The sequence below is a fragment of the Mus pahari genome, chromosome 2 (genome assembly GCF_900095145.1).
Source record: "Mus pahari chromosome 2, PAHARI_EIJ_v1.1, whole genome shotgun sequence".
Taxonomy (NCBI): Eukaryota; Metazoa; Chordata; class Mammalia; order Rodentia; family Muridae; genus Mus; species Mus pahari.
This window is the reverse complement of record NC_034591.1, coordinates 100092411-100119338: the sequence shown is the minus strand read 5'-3', so window position 1 is coordinate 100119338 and position 26928 is coordinate 100092411. Positions and strand designations below refer to the sequence as shown.

Sequence of the window (26928 nt, the reverse complement as noted above, 5' to 3'; positions counted from 1 at the left end):
CTAGCTGCATATGTAGCAGAAGATGGTCTAATCAGCCATCATTGGGAAGAGAGGCCCCTTGGTCTTGTAAACTTTATATGACCCAGCACAGGGGAAGGCTAGGGCCAAGTAGTGGGAGTGGGTGGGTAGGGGAGCAGGGGCGGGGGGTATAGGGAACTTTCGGGATAGCATTTGAAATGTAAATAAAGAAAATAATGATAAAGAAAAAAAAAAGAAACATATATACATATAAACTTTAAAGTAAAGCAGCCAGGGACCTGAATAGTAGGCCTAAGGGGATAAATGGGAAGTAAGCATTTCCTTGTGCCTGTAGGACTTAGAGTAGCTTCAAGAGAGCCAGGTAGAGCTGGCCAGAAGGCTAGATCAGAACTGCAACTGGAGGGATGAGACTCAAATGTCAGGCGCCACTGCTGTCTGGGTGGGTGTGAGAATCAGGGCTACTGGAAAGGATGAAACCTGAAGGGGTGCAGAAGCTTCAGTCAGAGCTCTGAAGTATGCTCCAACTCTCCAGGAGAAGAGAGCAAGGCCAGTGGAGGAAGGCTAGAAGCAGTAACAATGCAAGCCCTGCTACAGAACTCAAGAAAAAACAGGGCTGGGGGGGGGATGTAGCTCAGTGGGAGGCACTTGCCTAGCAAGCTTGAGGCACTACAGTCAACCCCCAGGGCCCAAAAGAAAAGGAAAAAGAAAAACAAATAGAAGCCAAAAGAAAGGGCACCTTAAGAGCTGCTGAGATGATCCAGCAGGTGGAGGTGCTTGCTACCAAGCCTGATGACCTGAATTCCATCCCTGGGACCCACACGGTTAAAGAAGACCTCCACATTCATACTGTGGCACACACACACACACACACACACACACACACACACACACACACACACACATGCACACACTAAACTAAAAATAAATGTAATTTTACATTTAAAAAAGGAAGGAAAGAAAATTCAAGAAATAATGGGTTGTTGTGAGTGGTCGTACTCTCAACAGAGAGAGGCAGATGGATCCCTGAGAGTTCAAGGCCAGCTTGGCCTACAGAATGAGTTCCAGGCCAGCCAGGACTACATAGGGAGACACCCTCACCCCTACCCCCACCCTCAAAAAAAAAAAAAAAGGCCAGCGGTGGTGTAGAAAAAACACCCTCCACTGGGTTAACACCAGAACTGCTGCGGGGGAGAAAATGGAGGCAGTAGGCGTGGATAGAGCAAAGGAAAGAAGCAATCAAACTTTCACTTAAGAAGTCAGGCAAACTCAGGGTAGGAAGGACTAAGCTGATGTCAGGGACGGTGACATAAGAGTTGGAGCCATCTTGAAGAACAACACTGGGGAGACAGGGAAGGATGGAGCTGAGGTGGAGCACTCAGCTTCTTTCTCCGGAAGCTGCGGCCTCAAAGGCTCAAGGACTCTAGGACTCTGGAGTGACTGTACATGGCAGTGCAGGTCTGGAAGCCCAGGGTCCAGGAGGACAGGAGAGGTAGGAGGATGGAGGATTTAAAACCAGCTTGCGTTATATAGCAAGACACAACCCCAAACATTAAAAAGGAGGTAGGGGAGAAAGAAAACACTTCCAACACATAAGATAGGCAGGAGGATGCACGTACCCAGAAGCCCCATCTTCAACCTGAACTAGCAGGAACCATTCAAGCAGAGATGGGTGCAGGAAGAGAGACTCCTGTGGCTGACAAAATATCTTATCCTCCATCCTTACAGCCACGTACTAGACAGTTTTCTCATTAACTCCCAGATTTGTAAGCACAGCCGCCCTTTGTGGCCATTCTTCTCAAAGGGTCGTCAATGGGGGGGGGGCGGTGCCACCTGCGCAGACTTCAAAGGTGACAGTCATCCAGATCTTCACCAACTGTCTGTTTCTCATTCACTGATTCATTCTTTGAACAGTTCAAAAGGATTTATTGAGTTTGGTGAGAGACACGGTCACTCACCCTCCTAGCCCACCTGCAAGCCTAGGCTCCCATCCAGTGCTCCACTTTGGCTTGATTTAGGCTTCAAGTTCCGTGTAGCCTCCCCCCCCCCCCNCCCCTGCCCCGCCCGCAGCTCAGAACAGGGAGGGCTCTGCCAAGGGTGGGGAAATGAAAGTGTTCTCTAGGGGGTATAGAAAGCACCTTTGCCAAATTGTCCCCTCTCCCTCCCACCCTGTGACCAGGAAGGTGGAAGGAATGAGAAGGATACTGTAGCCAAAATGGGAGAGGGCTCCTGTACAGTATTAATGTCCTCCTGAGCCCCTAACCACTATCTGCACCTCCACTCCCACCCCGCAGGCTTCTGAGAACGGGGGGGGGCTACTTTTATCTACTTTTATGTTCCTGTCCAGATGCCCAAATATCCTGGTTCCCAGGGGAGAGAAGACCCCTTCACCCTGCCCCAGGCGCCAGGCTGCCAGCCCATCTGCTGGGAGAAAGGAGGGGCGCCTTTCCCTGGGGGATCCTGGAGAAACAACTAGAATGCAGTCCCAACGAGTTTATACTTGCTAGGCACTTCGCTTCACGCGGGAAAGCCGTAGGGTAAAGCTGAACCTTAAAGTGGGTAAGGGTGAGGGTCCAGGCCTGTCATAGTGGGGCGGGGTCTTCTGGTCAGGACGTGTCCAAGCCAGGCTGAGCAGCGCCTCCGTGCCCACCCTCTGCCCCCCTCCTTGGGCCCAGTCTCACCGGCTTGGAGGCGCCAGGGCCCCCCCCAGGGCCGGGGCGGGCTGGGGAAGGTAATGTAATTCCGGCCTAGCTAACCCGATTATGGCGGCCTGCACCGGGCAGGGTGGCGGCAGGGGCGTGTCTTCGGCATAGGGGCCCTCCCGGCAGGGGTCCCATCCCGGGGAGGAACCTGGAGGTCACATACTCCCCGCTCCTGGGTCCGCGCCCAGAGGTCACAAGGTCACCAAGCCGCTTCAGCCTTCTCCCACTTTCCTTTGCTGGCACGCTCCAGGCGCAATCTGATGCTTGGGTGGGGTAAAGTGTCTGTAGGGTGCGGCGCCCAGAGCCTCCCAAGGCCTCAGCGAGTCCCCCAGTGTAGCCCTTTCGCCTTAGAGAAGGGGGGATAGTGTGTGAGGATAGCTTTCCAAGATGCGAATTAGAGAAGTGGAATCCCGCGGTGGAGGCCCGGGTTGGTCCGTTTGAGACACGGGTCCGATTTACAGCAATTTCAGAAAATCGAAATTCTAAGAAACAGGGTACTAATTCCTGGTGGGTCAAGACCAGTAAGGTGGGAAGTGGCACAGAAAAAAGCCAGGAGGTGTACCACGACTCCAAGCTCAGATGTTCGTTTCCTGCCCGAGCCGACCGTACGCGCCCTGCTACCGTCTGCTTCCTACACCTGGTCTCTTCCTGGGATTCCAGATCGCGAATCGCCGTTCCCCAACCGCTTCTTGCAGAGCCAGGTAGCCACAACGAGATTTGGTCTCAGAGGGCATTTGGGTGGGGGCCACAACGAATCGAGGAGCTGGCCAGCGGCACCCATCGGGAGGCGAAGAGTGGGGTCTGGGGAGAGAAGCCCCTGCCGAGGAACCCGCGAGCCAGCCCGAAGGCAGAGGCCGGCGAGGATGCGAGCGCGCGAGCATCCCGGCTGAGTCAGCGGCCCCTCCCGCGTACCGCTCCTTCTTGATACCCGCGCCCTCCTCTGCCTGCACCAGGCACATCCAGCCATCCCTTTCCCTTTAACAGCGGGGCCCCGCCCCTGCCCTCCCTCAGCCCCCTCTGCCCACCCGAGTCACTGCCCCTGCCTGAGCTGGCCACCCCTCTCCACACCGGACTCGGGCAGCGGCCTGGGCAACCTAGCGCCCACCTGCGCTACTGCGACCCCCGCCCGCCGCGCTCCTTCGGGATGCTAGTCCCTGAGCGGACTCCCGGGAGGGGCGGGCACACACGCGGCTGCGCCCTGTGCACAGGGATGTTGCTGTCCCGGGGGCCCCGGCGCATGGCCGTGGCCAGCCCCGCGGGCCCCTGAAGCCGCTGCCCGGAACGCGCCGCCGCCGGGCTCCCGCAGCCGGCAGAGACACCTTTTCCAGTCATCCAACCTCTCAGGCTTGGACCCATGGAGCCCGCGGTGTTGGCTGCGCACCACCTTCCGCACCATGAACCCATCAGCTTCGGCATCGATCAGATCCTGAGTGGCCCCGAACCCCCGGGGGGCGGTCTGGGTCCCGGTCAGTCCGGCCAGAGCCACGGAGAGAGTGCGGCGTTCTCCAGTGGATTCCACGGAGCCTCGGGCTATGCTCCTGCCGGCTCGCTGGCCTCCTTGCCTAGAGGCTCGGGAGTGGGCCCCGGCGGCGTGATCCGCGTCCCCGCGCACCGCCCGCTGCCGGTGCCGCCACCCTCGGGTGCGGCCCCCGCCGTGCCCGGACCCTCTGGTTTGGGTGGCGCCGGGGGCCTAGCGGGACTCACCTTCCCCTGGATGGACAGCGGTCGCCGCTTTGCAAAGGACAGGCTCACGGGTGAGATTGCCCTACCCCTCGGTGTCCTTCCCCCGCGACCCCATTTCTTTGCCTCTCCGTTTTCTGCTCCAACCCCATTGCTCGGTTCATCTCTTCCCTCTGCTCATCCGCGTGGACCCTCCCCGACCCACAGTTCTCGGTCCCACAGCAGAGAGGCAGTAAGGAGAGAGCTGCTGTCGTCGAGTGCATGCGCCCCTGCCTCTGCAGCCCTACCGTGCCTACGGCGAGGAGGGTCAGGGTGAAGTTTGGGAGGACCCCGATTCTTCCTAAGCCCCTTCTTGAATGAGGCTTCTGTGGTTGGGGGAGGAACCCCATTAAGGACTAGGGACTCTCTTCTCAGTCTCACCTCGGACCACCCTCAAACATTGCCCTGCTCTTCCGTCCCGTAGCTGCGCTCTCGCCCTTCTCTGGGACACGTCGCATAGGCCATCCCTACCAAAATCGGACCCCCCCGAAGCGCAAGAAGCCGCGCACCTCCTTTTCCCGCTCGCAGGTGCTTGAGCTGGAGCGCCGCTTCTTGCGCCAGAAGTACCTGGCCTCGGCAGAGAGGGCGGCGCTGGCCAAGGCCCTGCGCATGACGGACGCGCAGGTCAAGACCTGGTTCCAGAACCGACGCACCAAGTGGCGGTGAGGCGCGGGGCGCGGGCGGGCCGAGTGGCGGGGAAGGACGGGGCCGCCCGCTGACCCCGGCTCTCCGCTCGCCCAGGCGCCAGACGGCGGAGGAGCGCGAAGCCGAGCGGCACCGCGCTGGTCGCCTGCTGCTGCACCTGCAGCAAGACGCGCTGCCCCGGCCGCTGCGGCCACCGCTGCCACCGGACCCGCTTTGCCTGCACAACTCGTCGCTCTTCGCGCTGCAGAATCTGCAGCCCTGGGCGGAAGACAACAAGGTGGCTTCGGTGTCCGGGCTCGCCTCGGTGGTGTGACCAACGCCTGTCCGACGAGCGCCAACGTGGCCAGGTGCCATGCCGCCCGCGAAGAGTGAGGAGCAGAAGGCCTGCAGCTGTCCTCTGAGGCTCCTTGGTCACCAGTGGCCCCTGGCCCACACTTTGACTCCGCCCTTCAAGGTTTTGTTTTGTTTTGTTTTGTTTTTTAAAAAAAAAACCGCTGAGACGTGGGTTGCAAGAGCAAGCTGCAGGATTGTGGATGAAGCAGGGACCCTGCAAGGCTGCGACTCTGCCCTGAGTGGGCTCAGAGCTCAGGTCCTGCTAGGAAGGGGCCACAGAGCTGGTGTGAAGGCAGATATCAAGGACAGTGGGGGAGGGGTAATGGAAGAGGAGCTGGCAGTAGAGAACGTGGCCTACTGTGACAGGGACCTCGTCCCTCATCTGTAAAACAATTACTAAGGATTCCATCTAGACTCAGTCTCCAGTTGTCTCCTGCCCAATCTGCAGACCACTCTCCATCTTGAGTTTTAATGCACTTATGCTATAGGTAAGATAGATACTTATATACCCAGAAGATACACTCTAGAAAGAGTGACTCCCGTGCCATGGAGGGTCAGAGAGCCAAGATGGGGAGCCGGTGGGCCCAGTGTAAGAGTGAGCAAGAGACATGCTTTGGGACTGGCAAACCTAAGAAGAACCAAAGATGACCTTAAGACTGGAGATGTGTAGGCCAGGAAGGGGAAACTGGGGGCAAGATTAACAGTAGGCAAAACTAATGTTAGTTTTAGAGAGGAAAAAAAAAATGCTGATGCCTGCCTTTGGGGGATCTCGATGACATCACAGGGGTGGAGACAGATGGACCGGTGGGGCTAAGATCTCCTGGTGAGGGCAGGCAGGCGCAGGGAACTCTGGGGAGTTGCATGGATTGAGCCTTTCTTTCCACAGTATTCCACATTTATGATGTGGAGGATGGTGGTGGATTCAGAAATTAGACTAGACTAAGGGCAGAAGGGAAGGAGTTAGGGAGAAGTGAAGGATGGCGTCTTTAAGTCGGAATGGTGTTAGGAGGTAGCACTTGCTGACAATCTGAGTTTGCGCCCTAGGGGCAAGTTTGTGGAAGAAAACCGATTTCTACGAACTGTCCTCTGACCACTGCACGTGTGTTGTGGGTGTACACACACACACAAACTATAATGAAAAATTAGAGAGACTGCAGACTGTAGGTGAGTCAGAGGGCACAGGCTTTTTGTGGAGAATGGTTCCAAAGCTCTCTGGCTTAACAGGAGGATTTTGCCTCACTCCACTGTTCCCCTCTTGTTTCTGGCAGAGGCTAGAGCACTGTGACAGGGACAGAGACCTGTGGCAGCCACCTCACGCATGCTCTGTGCCAGGGACAGGTGTAGCCGGCAGCACCGAGGCTTGGCCAGAGGCAGGCGGGAGGCTGTACCTGCAGAAGTCAGCCTTTCTTCCATTGGTGTTGTATATGGTACTGCAGAGCTAAAAATCAAACTCGGCATCATAGAGAAATCATTTTTTAAGAAAAGATTTATTTATTTATTTTATGTATATGAGCACACTGTAGCTGACACACCAGAAGAGGGCATCGGATCCAATTACAGATGGTCGTGAGCCACCATGTGGTTGCTGGGAATTGAACTCATGACCTCTAGAAGAGCAGCCAGTGCTCTTAACCCCTGAGCCATCTTTCCATCCCCCCCCCCAAATCTTTTATAGTCTCACTAAGGAGACAAGGTTGTGTGAGGCGCAGCATGGGTGGGGCCAGCGACATCTGCTCCCTCGTCCGTCCTTGGACAGAAGGAAAGTCTGCTAGTTCTGAACTGTGGCTCTCTCTTCCCCCACTCCTAGCAGTTCTCTTCTTGGCTCTTGTGTTCCAGGAGTATATCTGACCCTACACTTTGGGTCTCTTAAGTCTGGCTGACTGCTCTCTGATGAGGTTGGCTCCATTCCTTAGGCAGTTAGCTCACTGCAGAACACAACCATCTCCATACTCCCGGGGAGAGGACATTTCAGTCGCTGCTGCTGCTGGTGGCTCTGCCGGGCCTTCTCTCAGCTGGTTCAGGAGGTCTCTGCTCTCACTGGGGGGCAAGTTACTCAGGAAATATGGAGGGGCGAGCTCCACCAGCCTGATGGAGAAAGTCAGGAGGGGGTCATCTGTGCCTTCCCCTGCCCCCTCACCTGCTTCCACCAACCCTCTTCCTACGTCTCACTCCCCAGCTCTAGGTTTGGTCCCTGGCCCTGTATGAGTGAGGGTCAGGAAACTCACATCTCAGGCTGGATCTCAGAGACAATGCAAAGGCAGTTGTCTTTCGAGATGGAGAAGCTGTGGTACAGCACCCACGTGGGTGGCTGGGCTGGAGTCCTGCGGTTTCGGTAGCTGCAGTATGGAGACAGCTGGGCTACGTGTTTATGGGTGAGAAGCAGATAATTTCCTGTCCCGTCTGTGTCTCGGGCCACCTCATTGAAACACAAATACATGGGTGGAATAAGTAACGGAGAGCAGAAAATAAAGAAGGCCAGTGTTGGGCGTGGCAGGAATTCCAGCATCTGGGAGCCAGAGGAGCAGAAGTTTGAGGCCAGCCTGAGGTATTTAGAGAGTCTGAAGCCAGCCTGGACAACAGGAGACCTTGTCTCATTGTTTGCTGCCTTTAAAAAGAAAGAAGGAAAGAGAAGAAGGGGCTGGGAAAGGAGTAAGAGTACTGTAGAGCCAGAAAGTCAATCCAGTGAGGTCTGCTCCTACTTCACCATATGACATATTCCATGGCCCCTTGTCCTCCAAACCCTCAGACACACACACACACACACACACACACACACAGAGAGAGAGAGAGAGAGAGAGAGAGAGAGAGAGAGAGAGAGAGAGAGAGAGAAGAGAGAATGTCGTCAGGTGGCAATCTTGGGTGTCATTCCTCAGGTGCCATCCACCTGGAACCTGCCATTAAGCTAGGCTGGCTAGAGAGCCCCAGGGACCCAAGTGTCTCTGCCTGCCCAGTGCTAGGACCACATGTGAACCCAGGGTTCTGGGGATCAAAGGCTGTCCTTGAGATGGAAGCAGGTGTTCTACCTGCTTAGCTCTTCCCCTACCTAACTCCTCTCTCCCTGCCTTTTTTTTTTCTAAAATTAAAAAAAAAAGATTTATTTATCATATGTGTGTGACTGTATTGCCTGCATGTATTATGCACGCCATGCGCTTGCCCTTGGATGTCAAAAGTGTTAAGTTTCTGAAATTGGAGTTAAGAATGGTTGTAAACTATGCGGGTGCTAGGATCCAGACCTGGGTCCCCTGGGCGCTCTGAGGGAGCACTAAGTGCTCTTAACTGCTAAGGCAACCCTCCAGCCACCCCCCACCCCCACCCCATTTGGAGACAAAATCTTACTATGTAGTCCTAGCTGCTCTAGAACTCACTATGTAGACTAGGTTGGCCTCAAACTTAAAGAGTTTTGCCTGTCTCTAGAGTGCTTGGATTAAAGATGTGCACCACCACACTGGGCAACTGAGTTACGCTCAGCCCTCTCCCCAACCTTGAGGAAGTATCCTGACAGCAGTGCTTTCTGAAGGTCTCTGCGATTCTGCTCAGAGCCAAAGGCTGGCTGGGACAGGGGAAGCTCAATCCGCTGCATGAGTTCCACAAGCTCTGCTCGGAGTTTACGGGCTTGACATAATGACTCCCAGTTTAGACCCCGAGCCTGACACCAAGCTTCATCCGCTCCACCTCGGAGGAGAAAGGAAACACGCGTAATTAAGTCCTTAGGATGCACAAAGGGCGACCCTTGGGCAGAGGACCTCCTCTTCCCGGACACAGAGGTATGCCGCCAAGGTATTCCCTGGGAGTCTGAGGGTGCAGACCCAGCCACTTACTTTGTACAAAGGCTTCATAGACTTGGATCAGGGAACTGTGATCACCATCTGCATGTTCCAGAGCCCGGCGCAAGGCAGCTTCTCCCGCAGTCAGTGGAGGACGGGTAAACCCAGGAGCAGCTGGAGGCGGGATGCAGGGAGATGGTTTGGGAGGTACAAGGCAGGGTGGCAGCACACACAGAATGCTCCAAAGGTAGGAGTCATCTTCTGGGAGCTTAATTGAAAAGACTCTAGACTCTAGGTGCTCTGCACATCACTATACTTTGGAAACATGTGCAGCCAGCCTTCGCCATCCATGCCTCTGCATCTGTGGATTCAGTCAACTGCTAACTCAAAGTATTGAGAAAACTACATCTATAGAGAAGATGCAGATCATCCTTCTCTATTCTTTCTATGGCTGTGATTATGCAGAAAGCATAATCTGAAAACATACGTAGGAGCGGGAAAGGGAACTCTGGAGACAGATTGGGTAGGATGAGAACAGGAGGGGTGATGGGACTGTTTGAGTCAGAGCAGAGAGGAAGACTGTGGTAGGGTGGTAAGAAGGGCAGGTGGACAGAACGCTTGAGTTTGTTTCAGAGCTGAGGCACTATGGACTGGTGTAGTAGAACTATTTACTAGGAAAGACAGGAGTCCTGTGGCACATGCCTGTGATCCTACTACCTGGGAGACTGTGGCAGGAGGAGTGCTGAAAGTCTGAGACTTGCATGGGATAGATATACAGTGGATTCCAGGCCAGCCTGGATGACAGAGTAAAACCCTGATGGGGGCGAGGGTCGGGGCGGGGGNGGGGGTGGGGCGGCAAGGAGAAAGAAAAGAAAAAGAAGCCTGCTAAATGGCTCAGCACACATTGCATATGCCTAGCCTTTTAGTTCAACCTCCAGAACCCACACATAGGTGGAAGGAATCCTACAGTCTTGTTCCTGACCACACAAAGGGACTGTGGCACACCTTTGCTGCCAAACATCATACATCATGCACACACACAATAATACATTTAAAAAGAGAGGAACACAGAGCTGGAGAGATTGTTCAGCAGTTAAGAGCACTAGCTGTTCCTGCAGAGGTTCCAGGTTTGGTTCCCAGCACCTATATGGTAGCTTACAAGCACCTGTTGCTTCAGTTCCAGGGGATCAGATGTTCTCTTATGACCTTTGCATATACTGCATGCTGTGATGTATGGACAGACATGCAAGGATACACATAAAAATAAAGTCCTGATTAGGGGGGTATTCTTCAGGAGTTGGATGTCTCTCCTCACTCTTTTTTCCTTTCTCTCTGTGTCCCCCTCCCTCATCACTTTCTCCCCTCCCAATATCCTCCTTCCTAAGACCTAAAAGAATGCTACTGGGAAAAAAAAAAGCCAGGAATGGTAGCTTTAACCCAAGGATTTGGAAGGCAGAGGCAGGCAGATCTCTGCGAGTTCAAGACCAGCCAGGGCTATATAGCGAAGCCCTAGTTTTTAAAAACTCATACTGGCAGAGAGGCACAAAGCACTTTGGGAATTTCAAGTATAGAGGCAGCACTGTGGTCTGTGCTGTGGATGGGTGTGCTGTGATTGAGTTCTGGGAATGAGAAGACCCACAGGCCGAACATTACAACCTTGGGAAGATTTACAATGGAAAAGAGGATGAGAACCCCAAGGAAGAGATGAGGGTAGAATGGCCTTGGAGGTGGGATGAAAACTACAGGATGCTGGGCACCTATGATCCCAGTGTCTGTGAGACTGAGGCACAAAGATCTCAAGTTCAAGGCCAGCTTGGGCCACATAGCAAGATCCTGTCTCAAAAAGAAGGGTGATGGCCAGGGAGGTGGCTCAGTGGTTAAGAACACTTCTAACACAAGAATGAGGACCCATGAAAATGCCACCTGACGTGGCCACACACACACACATACACACACACACACCCCTTATAACTGGAGACAGGAGAATCACTTGGGCTTGAGACAGCAGCCTAGCTTCTTCAGGAACAGATTTAGCCTCAGGGGAATAAGAGAGTGAGAGAGCAGGACACCTGACATCGTCCTCTTCTCCAGAGCACATGCACATTCGTGCACATGTGCACACACACACACACACACACACACACACACGTAGTGAACATTCTTGTGTCACAAGGTTATGGACAAATGCTGAGTGTCTGGACCCTCACTAGTGAGCTGTCACTGCTGGGGGACATGGTCCTGAAGCCGGAATGCAGCCGGTGAGACTGGGATAGGGGTTATTGTAGCATGGCTGAAAGAGGGAATGGGGCAGAGGACGGGCGAGATTCTGTACACCGAGAAGAAAGAAGCATTAGAAGGAAATTGCGGGGCTGGGTATTCTTCAGGACTTGGGTGTCTCTCCTCGCCTTTTCTCTCTGTGGGGATGATAGGAAGAGATGGGCAGACACCTGGTTCCTTAGGTGCTGTGAGGGGAGGCGGGGGGGGTGTGGTTGGGGTGGGGTAGGCTGACACAGCTTCACCCCAGGGCAGGTCTGAGCAGCTGCCTGACAGACAGAGGCCCTGGGTAAGATTTTCAGCATAGCAAACCCCCCAAAGTCCCGACTAACAAGTGAGGTAGATTCAAGCTAGGCATGTACCAGTGAGCATGGCGGCCACCGTAAGCATCTCATCCACGCAGTTAAACTGGCAGGAGGCCAGTAGGGCTTTGGCCAGCTCCGGGGGCAGGGGAAACTCTGACAGGATCACTCCGAGGTCTGACAGCTCCCCGTCGTCATCCAGAGCAGCCAGATAGTCTAAGTCTTCCAGGGCCCGCATCAGTGCTTCTGGAGCTGGTGAGGACACAGGGCTTAGATGTCACAAGCTCTGATCCTGAAGTCAGAGGCAGCCCTGGGGGGTGGGGTGGCGGGGGGGGGGGTTGGGGAGGGCTCACCCGGCCGGTCCAGGAAGTGGCATTCCCCTGGCTCTGCAATCTGTTTCCTCATTAGTAGCAACACCAGGGAGCTCAGATTCTCTTCACACACTTTGGGGTGGGGCAGTGGGGGAGCCTCTAGTTCTAGGGTAGATTTAGAATACAGGCGGAGGCAGGATCCTGAAAGGAGAAAGGTCTGGGGAAGTAGATTTCTCAGAGCTTGTATGAGATTTTGTTTTGTTGTTTTTTGTTTTGTTTTGTTTTGTTTTTTGGTCTTGAGGGCAAAGGCTCTCTTACCTGGTGGGAACCCCCTTGCCCGAAGCAGTCTTGCCTCTGCCTGGCACTTGCTAATTGGTCTCAACACCTGGGATTCTGCCCGGATCCGAGGATTGTAAACCTGTCATCCAGCCCCCAAACAAGGCCAAGACAGATCAGAGTGGCTCCCTTCTATCTGAGGGTTCACTCCCCCTCTTTTCTCTCACTCACACTGCGAAGTTCCAGTCCTGAGTCAATGACATGTTGGATGGAAGGAAGGGAGAAGGAGAAATCGGCCAGCCAATGAGTGACCACGATCCTGCGGACACTCACGTCTGTGTCTTCATACACTGTCTGGATGGCTTGAGCACAGCCGGGGTGAAGGGGTAGCACCCGCGGTGGAGGCCCTGGGACAGCCAGTGTTCCCATCTTCCCGGACAAGGATTCACAGCACAGAGAAATTTCCTGAGAAGAGGGGTGGGGGATGAGGGCAGTTCTTACCTTTCTTGGGGGAGCACAGACCTTAGCTAAGGCCCTCCCTTTTATCTAAGAACACAGGCATACTTCTGAAGTTGGGCACACTAGAATTTTAGTTAGCTGGGGACAAAGCTCTGCATTATAAGGAATTTAAAAAGTGGGCAGCAGATTTCTTTATTCTGAAGTCCTTGATCCCCCTGCGCAGACTTTGGCAAAGAGTAAATGGAACCACTGTTCCTAAGATGTGTTGCCTCTGGGACGGGAGGGAAGGCTGCACAGGAGTGCTTCCCATATCTGCTTTTTCCTTTCGTTTACCTCTTCGCTGGGCAGATACACTAGCACGTCTCCTGGTGCCTCTTCCCGCTGACACAGCTCAAGCACAGCTTGGCAGGCAGCTTCCACGAGGTCGGTAGGGACAGTGTCCTTGTAGACAAGGGTGGGATCTCCACCAGGCTCCCTGGGCACACGCACAATAGGAGAATTGCCCCAGAAAGCCTGGAATTTTGGTTCAAGCGCTGGGTCAGTAACTACAACCACTCTGGGATCCCCCGGCAGGTTTCTCAGTCTGGTATCTCTCAAGAGCCCCTGTAGTAAATCTGAGGCCACTGACCGCTCCTGGGCCTCATCCAGTATCAGCACACTCCAGGCTCCAGGGCCCCGGGCTGAGGCTACTTCCTGCAGAAATAGCCTGTCCCAGCAAAACCTGTTGACATTGGTAGTGGGGAGGGAGTCAGTGTGGACATGGACCAAGCCCAAATCCATGTATTTTTTTCCCCCGAGTTGCCTAGATTCTGATACTGAAGGACAAAAAAAGATGTCCTAAGCCTGTGGACCACTAAGTGTGATCCCATGTCTCTGTTGGGAGCACTTGGTTCATGCATTATATCCTGTAGCTTGTGGTAGGGGGGTGAGGTTTGTATCACGTGACTCCACGGCAGGTTAAGCTGAGGGTATGGGGAGATAATAGACGGTTGGGTTTGTTTCCACTCTGTAGGGGGAATTAAGCTCAGATCAGACTGCAGATGGCCCACCTGAGCATGGTGTTGGGCCCAGTGCAGTCTTCCTGAGGGACGCTGTATCCAATCTCATGACCCAGGGTCAGGTCCATCTCATCAGCCACCCTTGAAGCCAGGCTCATGGCTGCCAGAGGGTAGGGCTGAGTGATTGTAACCTGTCCTGTCTGGAATCCTCTGGCCAGTGCAAACTCTGCACACCACTGAGGAATCTGGGATAGGGAGAGGGAATGTGTCAGAGGACTGGAGGACCTCAGACAACGATGGCCAGCTGAACTGGGATCCCTTACAACCCAGTGGGTCAGCCTCTCCCACATCCCCTCTCCTTTACCCAGGCAAAAGCACATTAAACCCTTTGTCCACTCCCAGAATCTTCCTCCACCTGGGTGCTCTTGCCAGAGCCAGGGTCCCCAGATACCAGCACCACTCCAGTGGGGCTACTCTCCAAATGCTCCAAGAACAGGAAGCGAGCAGCCCAGATGGGCAGGGCTCTACGCTGCTCAAGCAGCTCATAGTAGCTGGAGGAGAAGGGGAGCCCATCAAAAGGGTTCACAGCCAGTTCAGACTCCCCAGGACTCGGTTCAGACTCTTCAGCCAGCCCAGAGGCCATGGTGGCTGCTCATAGAACCTACGAAAAGCGGGACAGCCAGTAAGGCCTTGGATCTGGCGACTGATACTCAATTTCCATCTCAGCTTGATCCCCAAAGTCATCCCACAGGGGAGAATGCCTTGGGGTCCATCCTTCCCAGCGTATTTGCTTGCCAGGAAACTGTGCTGGGTATCTCTAAGGGGACATCATGAGTGGACTTTTACCCTGTTTGTAGTTGGGTAGTAAGTCTGTGACTAGCACAGGGCCCCATGTAGGCAGCAGGAGCTACAAGAAGCAGTCATCTGTGGGAAAGGCCCAAGTGGGGAAAAGTAAGAAATCTGGAGATGAGAGAAGGGGACAGTAAGCAGAGCCATTAAAGATCCTGGATTCAAACCTGCCAGCAGCTCTGGGACGCGTCAGGATGGCAGCCAGTTCTGGTCCCACCCAGCCAGGTATACCTGGCTGTACTCTAGGCCTGCCTAGAGTACAAAGGTAAATTCCGGCCCTATCGGCCCTATCGGGAGGCTGAGCTCAAACTCCAATCCCAGAGCTTTATTTTTGGGGGAGGGGCCTTTTGCTCCACCTTGGTTAGCTTAGCTAGGAACCTATGAAAAGCAGGTTCCTGATGCCACCCTGAGCTTGTATAACTGAGCCTATATGATCCAACTGTACTCATGAAATGCATTCTGGGACTTGTAGTTTTGGAGCTACAGCTTACACTATAAGTGAACTGGGATCTAGCTCTTTTGTCTTCAGTTTAGTGGAATTTCACAGTTCCATTTTGACCATCAGCACCCAAATTGTATTCTTCTACCCAGGAAGAAACCTGCTCAAGGGACTTTTGAAACCCAGAGAGGCAACAGAGACCTTGAGTGAAAACCCTGAATTTAATGTGAGATTGGGGGAGCCCCATCCCTCCCTTTTTACCACCCACTCATCCGGCCTGTTGTTAGCTGGGTGAGGGCTGCCCCCAGTCTCCGTCCTGCGGCTCTGGGTACCATTCTGTTCCTTTGGGCTCATTCAGCCTCCTGGGCCTGTCTCTCTCTGAATCTCCTGTGGGACATGGGGAAGAGAGTGTACAGGCTTTGTCATATCAGCTCCATCAGGCCTTTTTCCAACTTGTTTCTCACACATTGTCCTCTAACCCTCTCACCTTCTTGCATATTCATACAGTGCCTGCTTGCGCTCCTGCAGGCTCTCCTGACGGGCCCAGGAAGACTTGGCAAATGTTAGGGCTGTGGGCTGAGGGGTCGCCAGGGCAGAGCTGGGGAACTGAGGTGATCACAATGTCAGAGGGCTTGCGAAGTCATCATTACACACCCATCGAATGCCTACTTTGCAAGAGAGGCACCGTGCTAGGGTCTCAACATCAAGAAGAGAAGTCAGGGAGAGGGAGCAGAGGCTGCCCAGACCTGCCCTTAAGTCTCGGCCTTGACTGTTCCGGGTCTCACCTTTGGGGCAGAGGCTGCGGGGAGGGAGTGAGATCCCTCAGTGACATCTTCAGGCATGAAAGCCACAGCCCCCTCAAGCAGGTTTGTGATGGTCAAGTCGACACACCCAGTCCTGGCTGGGAAGAGAGGGGCAGAGTGTCCAGTCCCTGTACCCCTTCTCTGTTGAGACCCATTTTCCTGTGTCTGCCACTCTGTGACGCTACCCTTTCCCATACCCAGGTCTCTCTGGATGACATTCAACGGCACATGGGGCAGAACCTCCTTGACTCTGTGAGCGAGACTGGTCAGCTGCACATCAGGGCTGGGAGGAGAGGGGAAAGAAGACTGCACTGCTTAAAAGAAAAGAAACGAGGTGAGTGGATTACTGAGAAAGGCAGACACGCCTAAGTAGGGAAGTAAAGCCATCACGCGCAGCAAGCACCTTTGTGCACGGATCACACACCTGACTGGGGGCGTAATCTGGGGTGTCTTTGTCGCTTCACGTGTTCTGCTTTGTCTGCTGGAGTGAGCCGTGTCCCTATCTGGCCCAATTCTTTGGCCACCAGCTAGGGAAAATTGGAAGGTTATAACTGTAGCCTCTTCAGGTTTTCTTCCCCAGGAGGGAGGGACCCCACCTCCACCACACCCACGTTCACTACCACCTGTTGTACGCGGAGCGCAAACTCCTCACTCTCTTCCCCCAGCTGGCGATGAATAGGATGAAGCCACCTACAAAAACCAGAGCCCTGCCCTGTTAAGTCGCCAGGGGCTAAGGGTGTCGCCCTTCCTAATTTATCTAGGAACTGTGGTGGGGAGGTGAAGATAAGTGTTGCTTCCATTAGAACTTTGACGTTAACAAACCACAGGCAGACAGGATGGCGGTCACTACTTCCTTGCCCCTGAGGTGAACATCTTCCCAGCCACCAAAAACTGAGGACAGTTAGTACCTTACTTGATACACCGTGAAAGGAACGAAAAGTGACCACAGCAGTTCTGAGACCCAGGAGGCATCTGACACCGTCTGAGGGGAGGGCATGAAGTGAGCCCTAAGCCCGGGCCACAGGTGGGAAACTTCCCTTCCAGACCCCAGAGTATTCCCTGTCCAGCATGCACTCACCACAGAGACCAGGGGTCTCTGAACTTGCAGGGTAAGAGGTTGTACCACATCCTGAATAGAAAATGGCCACGAACTAAGAGAGAGAGAGAGAGAGGGAGGAAGAGAGTAGTATGGGAGTTCAGCCTAGCCCAGCCAACCACTTATACCTGACTTAAACTAGTAAACTGTCCCAACTCCATAAGCAGATAACTGAGGAATTAAGAATTTCGAGGGCAGGGCTAAAAGTGGGCAGACAGGAAAGGAACCAGGGCAGGCTCACCCAGTGGGTTGCTTGGCAACCCACTCAACTGGAGCCAGATGCCTGCGCTTACCCACCTGAAACGCAGGAGCCCTTCTCGGCCATTGGTGGCCTCTTCCTCGGGGAAGAGCAGCAAAGGTGTGGGCGGAAGCCTCGTGGAAGCACAGAATTTCTTGAGTGACTCCACCAACTCCACCCGCCTATCCATCTCCATGAAGCCCCGAGACCAACACACAAAGCTGGGGGGACTATTGAGTAGAGGCTGAGAGCGGGGAGAAAAAGCAAGAAGAATGGAAGGAAATGTCAAAGAGAGAGAGAGAGAAAGGGAAAGACAGAAAGAGGAAAAAGGTGACACGTGGGGTGACGTTTAAGGGGCTGGGGGAAAGGCTCAGTGTTCCCCAAGAGAACCCCAGTGGGTAAAGGGGAGCCTTGAGCTTGGGCCTGGGGAGCCACCCGGTGGCGCTCTCGGCCTCGCCCCCCACTCACGGTGCTACAGGTGGTGAGGAGGTTGACAATGTTGTGGTCAAAAGGTGTTACGTGGTTGGAAATAAGGACCCTGACGCGGTGATCCCGGAGTCCCGAGTCCTCCTGCCGGGCCACGAGCCCCAGGACCGCGCACATGGTTCGTACCACGAACCTGGGGACACAGGCGGCGGTGACCGTGCGGTCCGGAGCCCAGCCCAGCCCGGATGCTCCCCCGGGCGCCGCGGTCCGCACCTGCGGAGGACGCTGTCGGGCAGAGCGCAGCTGACCAGGAAGACGTGGAGCCCGAGGAAGAGTCGCAGGACCAGGAGGCAGAGGCCGACCGGCGCGTAGAGCAGTAGCGCGAGCAGCAGGAAGCCGTCACTCGGGAGCCTGCGGCGAGAGGCGACGCGATCAGGCGCCGAAGCCGACGGGACGCGCTGACCGGTCTCTTCCCTCCGCAGCGCTTACCGGTGCGAGTCAAAGAGCCGCTCCGGCCCCGGAGCCGGGGGAGGTTCCATCGCAGCCACTTCAGGAGAGCGGGGCCGCTGTCGCCGCCATCTTCGCAGGGCCGCGGGGGCTCCTGGGAAGGCGGAGTCTTTGGGCATCCGCGGAGACGCCAGAACCTGAGACCCGGAGGCGCCCCGGAAGGGCTAGCGTTCCCAGCATGCCTCGCGGCCCCGGGGAATGTGTGTGTGTGTGTGTGTGTGTGTGTGTGTGTGTGTGTGTGTGTGTGTGTGCTGGAGAGGAGCGCGTCCTGACAGGACTACATTTCCCGGCATGCACTGAACAGATACCGTCGTGCCTTGCTTCTCCTAGAAGGCTTGCTGGGTTCTAGAGGACCGCCTCTGAGTAGGGCGGGCGAGGAGAGCCGAGGCGGAGCTGATGGCTGCGCTGAAGGCGGGGCGGGGTGCAAACTGGAGCCTTCGGGCATGGCGGGCTTTGGGGGGCATCTTCTGGAGGAGGCCCCCCCTGTTAGCCCCTGACCTCCGGGCTCTGCTGACGTCAGAAACTTCTGACCCTCAGATCCGGATGACTTATGGGACCCCCAGTCTCCCGGCCCGGGTGCCTGTGGGGTTCCTTGCATCACGGGCAAATCTGACGTCTAGGACCCCGGATCTCTGGGCACGACTGACTGTGGGGACTCCAGGCTCCAGTGACCAGGAGGCCCGCAGGAGCCCTGGAAGCCGTCGGCGCGAATGGCTGGCGGTGGCGGTGGGCGCAGGGGGTGCAGTGGTGCTGCTGTTGTGGGGTTGGGGGCGGGGTCTTTCCTCGGTGCTGGCTGCTGTTCCTGCTCCGCCACCCACTTCTCCCCGGAGCCAGTACAATTTCATCGCAGACGTGGTGGAGAAGACAGCCCCTGCTGTGGTCTATATCGAGATCCTAGACCGGTAATGGTGAAGTTGACCAGGAGGTGTTGAACTGCCTTTAGTGAAGGCAAGGGAGCAGGATGAGGTGGAAGCTGCAGTGTAATCGGTGCTTTCCCCATCCCAGGCACCCTTTCTCCGGCCGTGAAGTCCCCATCTCAAACGGATCAGGATTCGTAGTGGCTTCAGATGGGCTCATCGTTACCAACGCCCACGTGGTGGCTGATCGGCGCCGAGTGCGAGTGAGGCTGCCTAGCGGAGATACTTATGAGGCCATGGTCACAGCTGTGGATCCCGTAGCAGACATTGCCACGTTGAGGATTCAAACCAAGGTGGGGATGGAGTAGGCCAGATCTGATGGCAGCTGTTCTCTTACTCCCTTCTTAAAATGACCAGTTTTGGTGTCCTCGTTTCCCTTAAGGAGCCTCTTCCCACACTGCCCCTCGGCCGCTCTGCTGATGTCCGGCAAGGGGAGTTTGTTGTTGCCATGGGAAGTCCCTTTGCACTGCAGAACACGATCACATCTGGCATTGTCAGCTCTGCTCAGCGCCCAGCCAGGGACCTGGGACTCCCTCAGAACAACGTGGAATACATTCAGACCGATGCAGCTATTGATGTGCGTCCCGATATGAGGGAAATTCGGTGCTAGGTTGGAACTGGGGAGAACAGCTGTTGGGTATGAGCACCAGCTGACACGTGGTGGTGACTGGGCCTGTATCAGACGTTGGGCTGCAAAAGGCAGCCTCTCTAGTTCTGTGCTAGGAATGGAATTTGAAGAATTTCCCTACACCGTGTTTATGTCCCCAGTCTTAAAATTCCCAGAGGCATGGGATTCCAGATCTTTTTGATGTTCTCTTTCATTTTATCTCACAGTTTGGAAATTCTGGTGGTCCCCTGGTTAACCTGGTGAGTGCCCGTGTTCTTCTAAGAATCCATGCCCCAGGTCCATGGGAGGTGTGGGTTTTCCTCTGATTTAGGGAATTTTAGCTAAGTCTCTAGTCTCTTGTTTCTCTCCTGGTATCCAGACAGACAGACAGACAGACCCCTGCTCCCAAATCCTTGCTACTCTTGTTCAGGTGCCCCCATCCTCTGCCATCTGTGTGGGCTAGGGGACAGGGGGCTGTGTCCCTGCAGGATGGGGAGGTGATTGGAGTGAACACCATGAAGGTGACAGCTGGAATCTCCTTTGCCATCCCTTCTGATCGTCTTAGGGAGTTTCTGCATCGCGGGGAAAAGAAAAGTGAGCCTGTCTTACAGGGAAAGGGGTTCCTTTAAAATGGAGGATGGGGCTTAGGGGAGGGGCATTCACTGGGACTTGGTATAGAGGGGTCTACTGTAGGGGGTAAGGGAAAGAATGTAGCTATGGGGGGATCAATTGTCCTCTTTTATTACAGATTCCTGGTTTGGAATCAGTGGGTCCCAGCGCCGCTACATTGGAGTGATGATGCTGACCCTGACTCCCAGGTATGTTAGGGTCATGATATATACATATACATATACATAGAGAGAGATACACACACACACACCCTACTCTTTTCTTGGGTTTGTTTTCATGTCTTTACCTAAAGTAAGCTGTTGTCTGCTGTCACAAGAACTGTTCCCTCTCATCATAACTTCCTCATCCTACTGCATTTGGACCCTTCAGTAGATTGAGAACATCCTGTTATTGCTATGATGCAAAGCCTGCATTAACCTAGCACTGGAGGACCATTCCCACCCATCTCTAGTTATCCTTCCAGGCAGCTTGCCTTTCTTCAGAACTACTTTCATTGTCCACTTCTATGTCTCAACACCTTATTTCATAAAGTGGTAGGACCCACCCTTCTAGGCTCAGCCTAAGTTCTAACCCTTCCTTATCGTAGAATTTCAGGGTGACAGAAGTGAAGTTGATCAACACCATATATCTTTTGAAATTAGCTATCTTTTATGTGTATATCCCACTTCCTAAGCTCTAGAAGGCAGCAAGTGAACTATTAAGATGGGAGTGGGCCTGTGTGGAGCTCTAATCTAATGCCCTTTCAGCATCCTTACTGAACTACAGCTCCGAGAGCCAAGCTTCCCTGATGTTCAGCACGGTGTCCTCATTCATAAAGTTATCCTGGGGTCCCCTGCACACAGGTGATGGGGAGCCTGCTCTGTGGGGTGGGGTGGGGGTGGATGTATCCTTGGACTTCTCTGCCTACTCTTTCCTTGCCATGTCCGTCCTCCACAGGGCTGGTCTGCGGCCTGGTGATGTGATCTTGGCCATTGGGGAGAAATTGGTACAAAATGCTGAAGATGTTTATGAAGCTGTTCGAACCCAATCACAGCTGGCAGTGCGGATCCGGCGCGGATCCGAGACACTGACCTTATACGTGACCCCCGAGGTCACAGAATGACTGACTGGACTGGCGAGAGTTCGAAGCTCTTGCTCCGATCATCTTCCTGCTTTCCTAGCCTAGGTTCTGAGTGTGTGTGGGTAGAGGAGGAGTCAGTGGACCTGTGGAGGGCAGGCCCCTCTAACCGCTGCACCAGTCCTGGGCTCCAAAGAACACATTTTATATAAAATAAAATTATACCTAGCAACATGTTACAGTCAAAAATGGGGGGCTGGATCTTTTCCCCCACCAAATGGCTAGAGGTAACGCGGTCCTTAGGAGAACGGAGAGCTATGGGAGCTGACCCTCTTGACCTCCTCTATTCAAGAGAATGAGCTGCTGCCATCCTGTGTGGGGCAGTTCTTTGTGTTGTTTTCTGTCTGTTGCTGGGGCTGTTGGCTGATTCTCCATGCTTGTTGGCCAAAGGTTATGACAGCTGACCCAGTAAAGGAGGCACCAACTTCTGCTCAACAGTTTGTCGTCCGTAGTGCACAGGTGGTTGAGTGTAGTGCGCCTGCTGACATCAGGGGTTCTGTGGTAAGCTCCTGAGGTAATGGCAGCCTCAGACCCCTGCCATTGGGGGTCAGTGGTGGTTTGCAGAGGGTGGTAGCATTTTAGACGATCTGGTTACTGGTCTGGCCAGGGTAGCGCTCAAACCTCCTGTTGGCTTCTTCACTGAAGGCATCGCCTGAAGAGACAGGCACTGTGAGGGGCTGTCCCTGCACAGAGGCAGGAGCACATGCCCATCATGGGCAGTGACAGCATGGAAGCCTTTCCCTCCTGCCCCGCATTCACCCTGCTCGTCTGTCACCTACCGATGTGGCAGTTGTGCACCCAGATGCGATGCCCGTCGTATTTGCAGTTACACTTCATTGCATTGTTGGTGAAGTCACTTTCTGCTACCTCAAAATTTGGGTTGATAACGACCTGTGAGTGAGGAAGAGTGCTGGTGTGACCCAGCTGCACTCTGGCAGGTCACAGGTGCCCTCACCACCCACCCCTAACCCCAGCATCCGAAGGTCCAGGCAGATGCTAGGCACCTGAAGAATGTAGTTTCCTGGCTTCACGTCTGTGATGTCGATCCACTGACAGTCAATGTCGTGCCTGTAGAGATCCCAGCATCCCACGGTGATGCCCTGCTCTCCAAAGTTGGCGCACTCATACCTCTTGGAGACATCTGAAGGGGGAGTTAGATGTCAGGGAAGGGCGGGTGATGCCACTCTTGGGCTTAAGTCCACTCTGGCCCCAACTCACCCTCTTGACACTCAGTGTCTTCTAGACAGAAACTAGCTTTGTGCCCCTCAGCCACCTTGGTGCCGTTGGGGGTCAGGATATCATAATGAGTGAAGATGTCCATACTGTGGTAATGCCTGTGGGACAAGGGAACTTGTGATTCTTCCCTGGATCCCAGCAGGCTTGTTAGACCCCTGAGCCTTGCCTTTGTCTCTGGCCCCCTCTGCCCTCTCACCCATGACACTCATGCCACACCCAGGAATGGCGCCCAGCCTTGGGCCTAAAGTCAGCTCTTCCTAGGTTGTGGATCTGGGAAGAGAATCGGAGCAGGCGTCGATGGCCATAAGGCCAGTTGGCCGAGCGGGCAGAGCTAGCCAGGCAGTTCTCCTCAGCAGCACAGTACAACATGTGCAAGGGCCGATCTTCAATATAAGCAGTCTCCTGTACCAGTGCTGAGTGCAGCAGCAGATCTGAAGCAGCTACATATGAGAGAGAGAGTGGTGGTTACCACTGAAGGTGCTTCCATCTCCGTATGGGAGACTGCCTTATCTCCAGGCAGATCATGACACAGCCCCCTCCAATTAGCTCTAGCTTACACTACTCACTTTCAGAACAGATGACCCCCGCAGTGAAGCGGGTTCCCGTCCTCTTGCAGGTGATGTGGCCGCTGTGATGGGCACACTGGTTCAGGGACAGCTCAGACCCCGTGCAGCGCACTCCGCTCATCACCACCTCAGTTACATTCCCTGAGTCCCAGTACCAGGTTTCCTGGGGATGTAGGCAGGTGTTCCAGTGAGGCCATAGGTTCCAGTTTCCAGGGCCAAGGGACATGTTTCCACAGTCCTGGCCCAAAACACAGACTTTGGCGACAACAGCTTTGGTTTCCCTCTTCTCCCTGCTTACCTGAAGGCCGTGATTGGCGTAGCCAAGACCAAGTTGCCTACAGGCCACCATGGCCTCCAGTGTTCCCCAGTCATCCCCACAGATGAGGCCCCAGCGTAGATGCCCAGGTACCCCTATTTGCACCTCGACTCGCCCTTCATATCGGCTGCGGCCCCCACTGAGTCGGATCTGTAGAGGTATAGAGGGGAAGTGCAGGGGGAACTTTGGGGATGGCAGTCTGTAGCAGGGAGCAGGGACAGAGAAAGGGCTCACAAATGACAAATGAGGGATGTCCAGGCCTGAGTAGAAAGACCTAAAGTAGAATGTATGACTGACCTTGGTCTCCACCCCAGTGTAGGGGAGGTTGCACCGGACACCAGCATCCTGGCTGTGGGAACAGTCCTCAGCTGTGATGTTCTTGGATGGGCATCTCCAAAGGGAGGGTTCCTGGCCAGAGCACCGGACTTCACTCAAGTGGATGGCACCCATGCCTACAGTCGGAAGTCAAGGCTGAGGAGGTTGTAACTAGACCATTGCCCAGAGGACTCCATACCTTCCCAAGGAATGCACCCCTAGAAGTGTGAAAATCCTCTCCCCTCACCCTGCCCCATGCGGGCACCACTCAGGGCCTCTCGGGCAGTGCCAAAGCCCAGCTCTCGACACACCACACTGGCTGCCTGCAGGTCCCACTTTCGGTCACAGACTGTTCCCCATGTGCCAGCCTTCAGGACTTCCACTCGGCCTTCTCCATGGTGGGCCCCACCCTTTAGACGCACGCGGGCCTGTAGAAGAGAGACATGCCCAAAGAGGTGAATGGAAACATTGATTTGGGAAGACCAGGGAGATTGTTGGTTTAAGTAGCCCAGGGAGCTGAATGAGGTTTTTATGATAGTGGGTGGCATCAGATCTGTGGCACAGCCACTGGAAGGTTCCTTGTCTTCAAAGGTCAAGGCTTGCTTAGGGAGTTCCCACCCTGGGTGGGGAAAGGTCACATTCACTGTCTTGGGCGGGAGTGTGTAGTTGAAAGGTAAGTTTGCCTCGTGCGCGTGCGCGCGCGTGCATGCGTTCGTGTGTGTGTGTGTGTGTGTGTGTGTGTGTGTGTGTGTGTGTGTGTGAAGCCTGAGGTTCAATCCTCAGTACTGCTGAATGAAGAAGACTTGTCTTACATACCTCCCCTTGAGGCTTAGAGTGCTGCTGCTTCTTCTGACCAGTAAAGGTGGCATAAAGAGGGCCCAGCACACAGCTCACCACTGCAGGGCTTCCCCCAGAGCACCTGGCAGTGTCATTGGCACGATAGAACTCTAGAGAGCAAAGGGAGAGGTGGGCTTCTGTGCCCACACATGCCACGCTGTGCAGACCAAAGGAGTGCTGCTTCTTCTGGGCCAGCATCCTATGGGGACAGGAGTGAGGTGCAGTACTGTGAGGGTGAGTTCTCACCCCCACCCCGCTCCACAGCCATCTGCCAGTTCACTTCCCTGACAACCCCCAACCTCTCATGGTCACTTATCCCTTTCTTTCCCTTCTGTGTTTTCCTTCTGTGAAGACAGGACTGTTTAGTGTGTAGTATGAAAGAGCGTTGGCTGCCCAGTCAGGGTCTTTGGACACTTGTAAATAGAACCCTAAGGGAAGGGTGGTCAGGTTTGATAACAACCTTGTACCTTTGTTTGTTTGTTTGTTTTGTATTTTGAGACAGGGTTTCCCTGAAGCCTTGGCTGTCCTAGACTGTCCATAGAGCAGGCTGGCCTTGAATTCACAGAGCTTTGCCTGCCTCCGCCTTCTCCTGGAGTGCTGGGATTAAAGGCAGGCACCACCACTGCACAGCTGCAACCTTGTTCTTTTTTTTTTTTTTTTTTTTTTCACCTTGAATTTTTTTTTTTTTTTTTTTTTTTTTTGCAACCTTGTTCTTAATGACCTAAAGGCAGGCTGAGGCCATTTAGGTCATGAAGAGACCAAGGCAGCCATACAAATCTAACAGGAAGCCAGAAGACATGTCTCTGAAGGAGTAGCTGGCACAAAACTGGCCTAAATAGCCAGTGAGCAGACCCTTCTATTATGCTGTGGCTGAACACGTCAAATGAAGATGAGCTAGGATGCAGAGTACTGAGGAAGTCTGCATGGAAATGGCTTCTCAGAGGCCAGAGGAACTTCCACGTTAGAAGCCCTGTCATACTATCACAGCTACGGCAAGAATAGGCTAGAACTGGTGATGACTCTCTGGAATGAAGACAAGACAGACAAAAGCTGAAGGGACTCCATGGCTAAAGAGGGAAGGCAGCTATGGCTGTCCCGATGGCAAACACAGATGTCTTAATGAGGTAGTCATGCTCATGCGATCTCAACTGAGTATTGTCCCACAGTCATCTGAGCAGAAAACAGGACCAAACTGGAGATGCTCACATGGGGAAACACTAGAGATGCATGAGAGAAGAGGGGAACTCATAGATACCACAGAACAACAAGAGTTTGCAGCTAGGTGGTGGGAAGGGAGAACTCTCTTCCCAGAAAGGCTGGGTGGACTCAGGGAGACAGGGGAAGCAGAAGTGTGCATGGAGTGGTCTGCCAGGCTGGTTCATTGCAGTCTGGTGCCCTATCCCTGACATTAGAGAAAAGAGGGAATGTAACAATCTAAAGCTAGGAAGACAGGAGAGAAGGCATTTATAAACAAAACAGGCAAAGGACTGGGCAGTGGTGGCGCACGCCTTTAATCCCAGCACTTGGGAGGCAGAGGCAGGCGGATTTGTGAGTTCGAGGCCAGCCTGGTCTACAAAGTGAGTTCCAGGACAGCCAGGGATATACAGAGAAACCCTGTCTCGAAAAAAACAAACAAACAAACAAACAAAAACAAAGATGACCTAAGCCAAAGAAGATTGCAAGAACTTGCATTCATCAAATTCTGAGCTCTTGGACAGCTGCCGGGGACAGAAGCCCACTTTTTGAGGTGAGCTTGCTGAGGGAAGAGGAGACGATGGAGGAGCTGATCTCTGCTGGCCTTAGTCATAAGTGATCAGGGAGGTTTCAGTGGTGCTGCCTGCCCTTTAAAGACAAGTTGGACGGAAGTCTCTTATTCCCTTGAATTCTGAGGAAGCCCAGAAAGAAAATATGCAACTGGATGCCAAACAGGCAGCCGGGGGTGGGGGGNGGGGGGTGGGGGGCTGTGACTCTTAAACTGTTCTTGGAAAAGTTCCATAGGCTACCCTCCACACCAGGTAAACTGGTAATGTCTACTTAAAAAAACAAAAAAACAAAAAAACCAACTTTAATAGTGTATATATGTATGTGTCGGAGTATCAGTTGTGTAGAGTTGCCTAATATAGGTACTGGGAATTGAACTCAGGTCCCCTGGAAAAGCAATCCACACTCTTTTTTTTTTTTTTTTTTTTTTTCCGAGACAGGGTTTCTCTGTGTAGCCCTGGCTGTCCTGGAACTCACTCTGTAGACCAGGCTGGCCTCGAACTCACAAA

The 26928-nt window shown here is 54.0% G+C and overlaps 5 protein-coding genes across 10 annotated transcripts in view; 2 read left to right on the top strand and 3 right to left on the bottom strand.

Moving 5' to 3' along the window:
- The first annotated feature begins 3886 nt into the window (after window positions 1-3886).
- Window positions 3887-5785, top strand: Tlx2 (T cell leukemia homeobox 2). The gene is made up of 3 exons (XM_021191432.1): window positions 3887-4432; window positions 4822-5059; window positions 5139-5785. The coding sequence occupies exons 1-3, from the start codon at window positions 4033-4035 to the stop codon at window positions 5353-5355; spliced, it is 855 nt and encodes a 284-aa protein (XP_021047091.1). The 5' UTR covers window positions 3887-4032; the 3' UTR covers window positions 5356-5785.
- Window positions 5786-6995: 1210 nt separating this feature from the next.
- Window positions 6996-14877, bottom strand: Dqx1 (DEAQ-box RNA dependent ATPase 1). Of its 4 annotated transcripts, XM_029535135.1 has the most exons (13): window positions 14776-14877; window positions 14606-14683; window positions 14175-14420; window positions 13811-14004; window positions 13095-13482; window positions 12534-12767; window positions 12345-12444; window positions 12069-12227; window positions 11776-11967; window positions 9194-9313; window positions 8857-9047; window positions 7601-7791; window positions 6996-7460 (listed from the first exon to the last, which is right to left on the bottom strand). In XM_029535135.1, exons 3-13 carry the CDS (start codon window positions 14400-14402, stop codon window positions 7298-7300), a joined length of 2160 nt encoding a protein of 719 aa, XP_029390995.1. In that variant the 5' UTR covers window positions 14403-14420; window positions 14606-14683; window positions 14776-14877; the 3' UTR covers window positions 6996-7297. The 4 variants fall into 4 exon arrangements, with proteins under 4 accessions (XP_029390995.1, XP_029390998.1, XP_021047253.1 ...); XM_029535138.1 differs by having other exon boundaries at window positions 13095-13236; window positions 13390-13482; window positions 14175-14877; XM_021191594.2 differs by having other exon boundaries at window positions 14606-14877.
- Window positions 14878-15031: 154 nt separating this feature from the next.
- On the bottom strand, window positions 15032-18419 carry Aup1 (AUP1 lipid droplet regulating VLDL assembly factor). Of its 2 annotated transcripts, none has more exons than XM_029534836.1 (12): window positions 18100-18299; window positions 17884-18021; window positions 17653-17803; window positions 17244-17428; window positions 16929-17001; window positions 16759-16832; window positions 16474-16540; window positions 16275-16377; window positions 16048-16164; window positions 15833-15948; window positions 15535-15653; window positions 15032-15434 (listed from the first exon to the last, which is right to left on the bottom strand). In XM_029534836.1, the coding sequence occupies exons 1-12, from the start codon at window positions 18234-18236 to the stop codon at window positions 15398-15400; spliced, it is 1317 nt and encodes a 438-aa protein (XP_029390696.1). In that variant the 5' UTR covers window positions 18237-18299; the 3' UTR covers window positions 15032-15397. The 2 variants fall into 2 exon arrangements, with proteins under 2 accessions (XP_029390696.1, XP_021047372.1); XM_021191713.1 differs by having other exon boundaries at window positions 15249-15434; window positions 16048-16161; window positions 18100-18419.
- On the top strand, window positions 18369-21577 carry Htra2 (HtrA serine peptidase 2). Its single transcript, XM_021191708.1, has 8 exons — window positions 18369-19019; window positions 19123-19327; window positions 19417-19611; window positions 19869-19901; window positions 20130-20235; window positions 20390-20459; window positions 21018-21113; window positions 21208-21577. Exons 1-8 carry the CDS (start codon window positions 18514-18516, stop codon window positions 21371-21373), a joined length of 1377 nt encoding a protein of 458 aa, XP_021047367.1. The 5' UTR covers window positions 18369-18513; the 3' UTR covers window positions 21374-21577.
- Loxl3 (lysyl oxidase like 3) overlaps window positions 21264-26928 on the bottom strand; it is a 16567-nt gene continuing 10902 nt past the window's right edge. Inside the window, exons 2-11 of one of the 2 annotated variants that reach the window (XM_029534835.1) lie at window positions 24638-24857; window positions 24069-24249; window positions 23804-23958; window positions 23489-23656; window positions 23191-23353; window positions 22821-23064; window positions 22607-22722; window positions 22393-22529; window positions 22168-22279; window positions 21264-22040 (exon numbers count right to left, since the gene is read on the bottom strand). In XM_029534835.1, the coding sequence (XP_029390695.1) occupies window positions 21967-22040; window positions 22168-22279; window positions 22393-22529; window positions 22607-22722; window positions 22821-23064; window positions 23191-23353; window positions 23489-23656; window positions 23804-23958; window positions 24069-24249; window positions 24638-24856 (1569 nt within the window). In that variant the 5' untranslated portion in view covers window position 24857 and the 3' untranslated portion in view covers window positions 21264-21966. The remainder of the gene's footprint in view (window positions 22041-22167; window positions 22280-22392; window positions 22530-22606; window positions 22723-22820; window positions 23065-23190; window positions 23354-23488; window positions 23657-23803; window positions 23959-24068; window positions 24250-24637; window positions 24858-26928) is intronic. The other variant, XM_021191707.2, reaches the window with a different exon arrangement.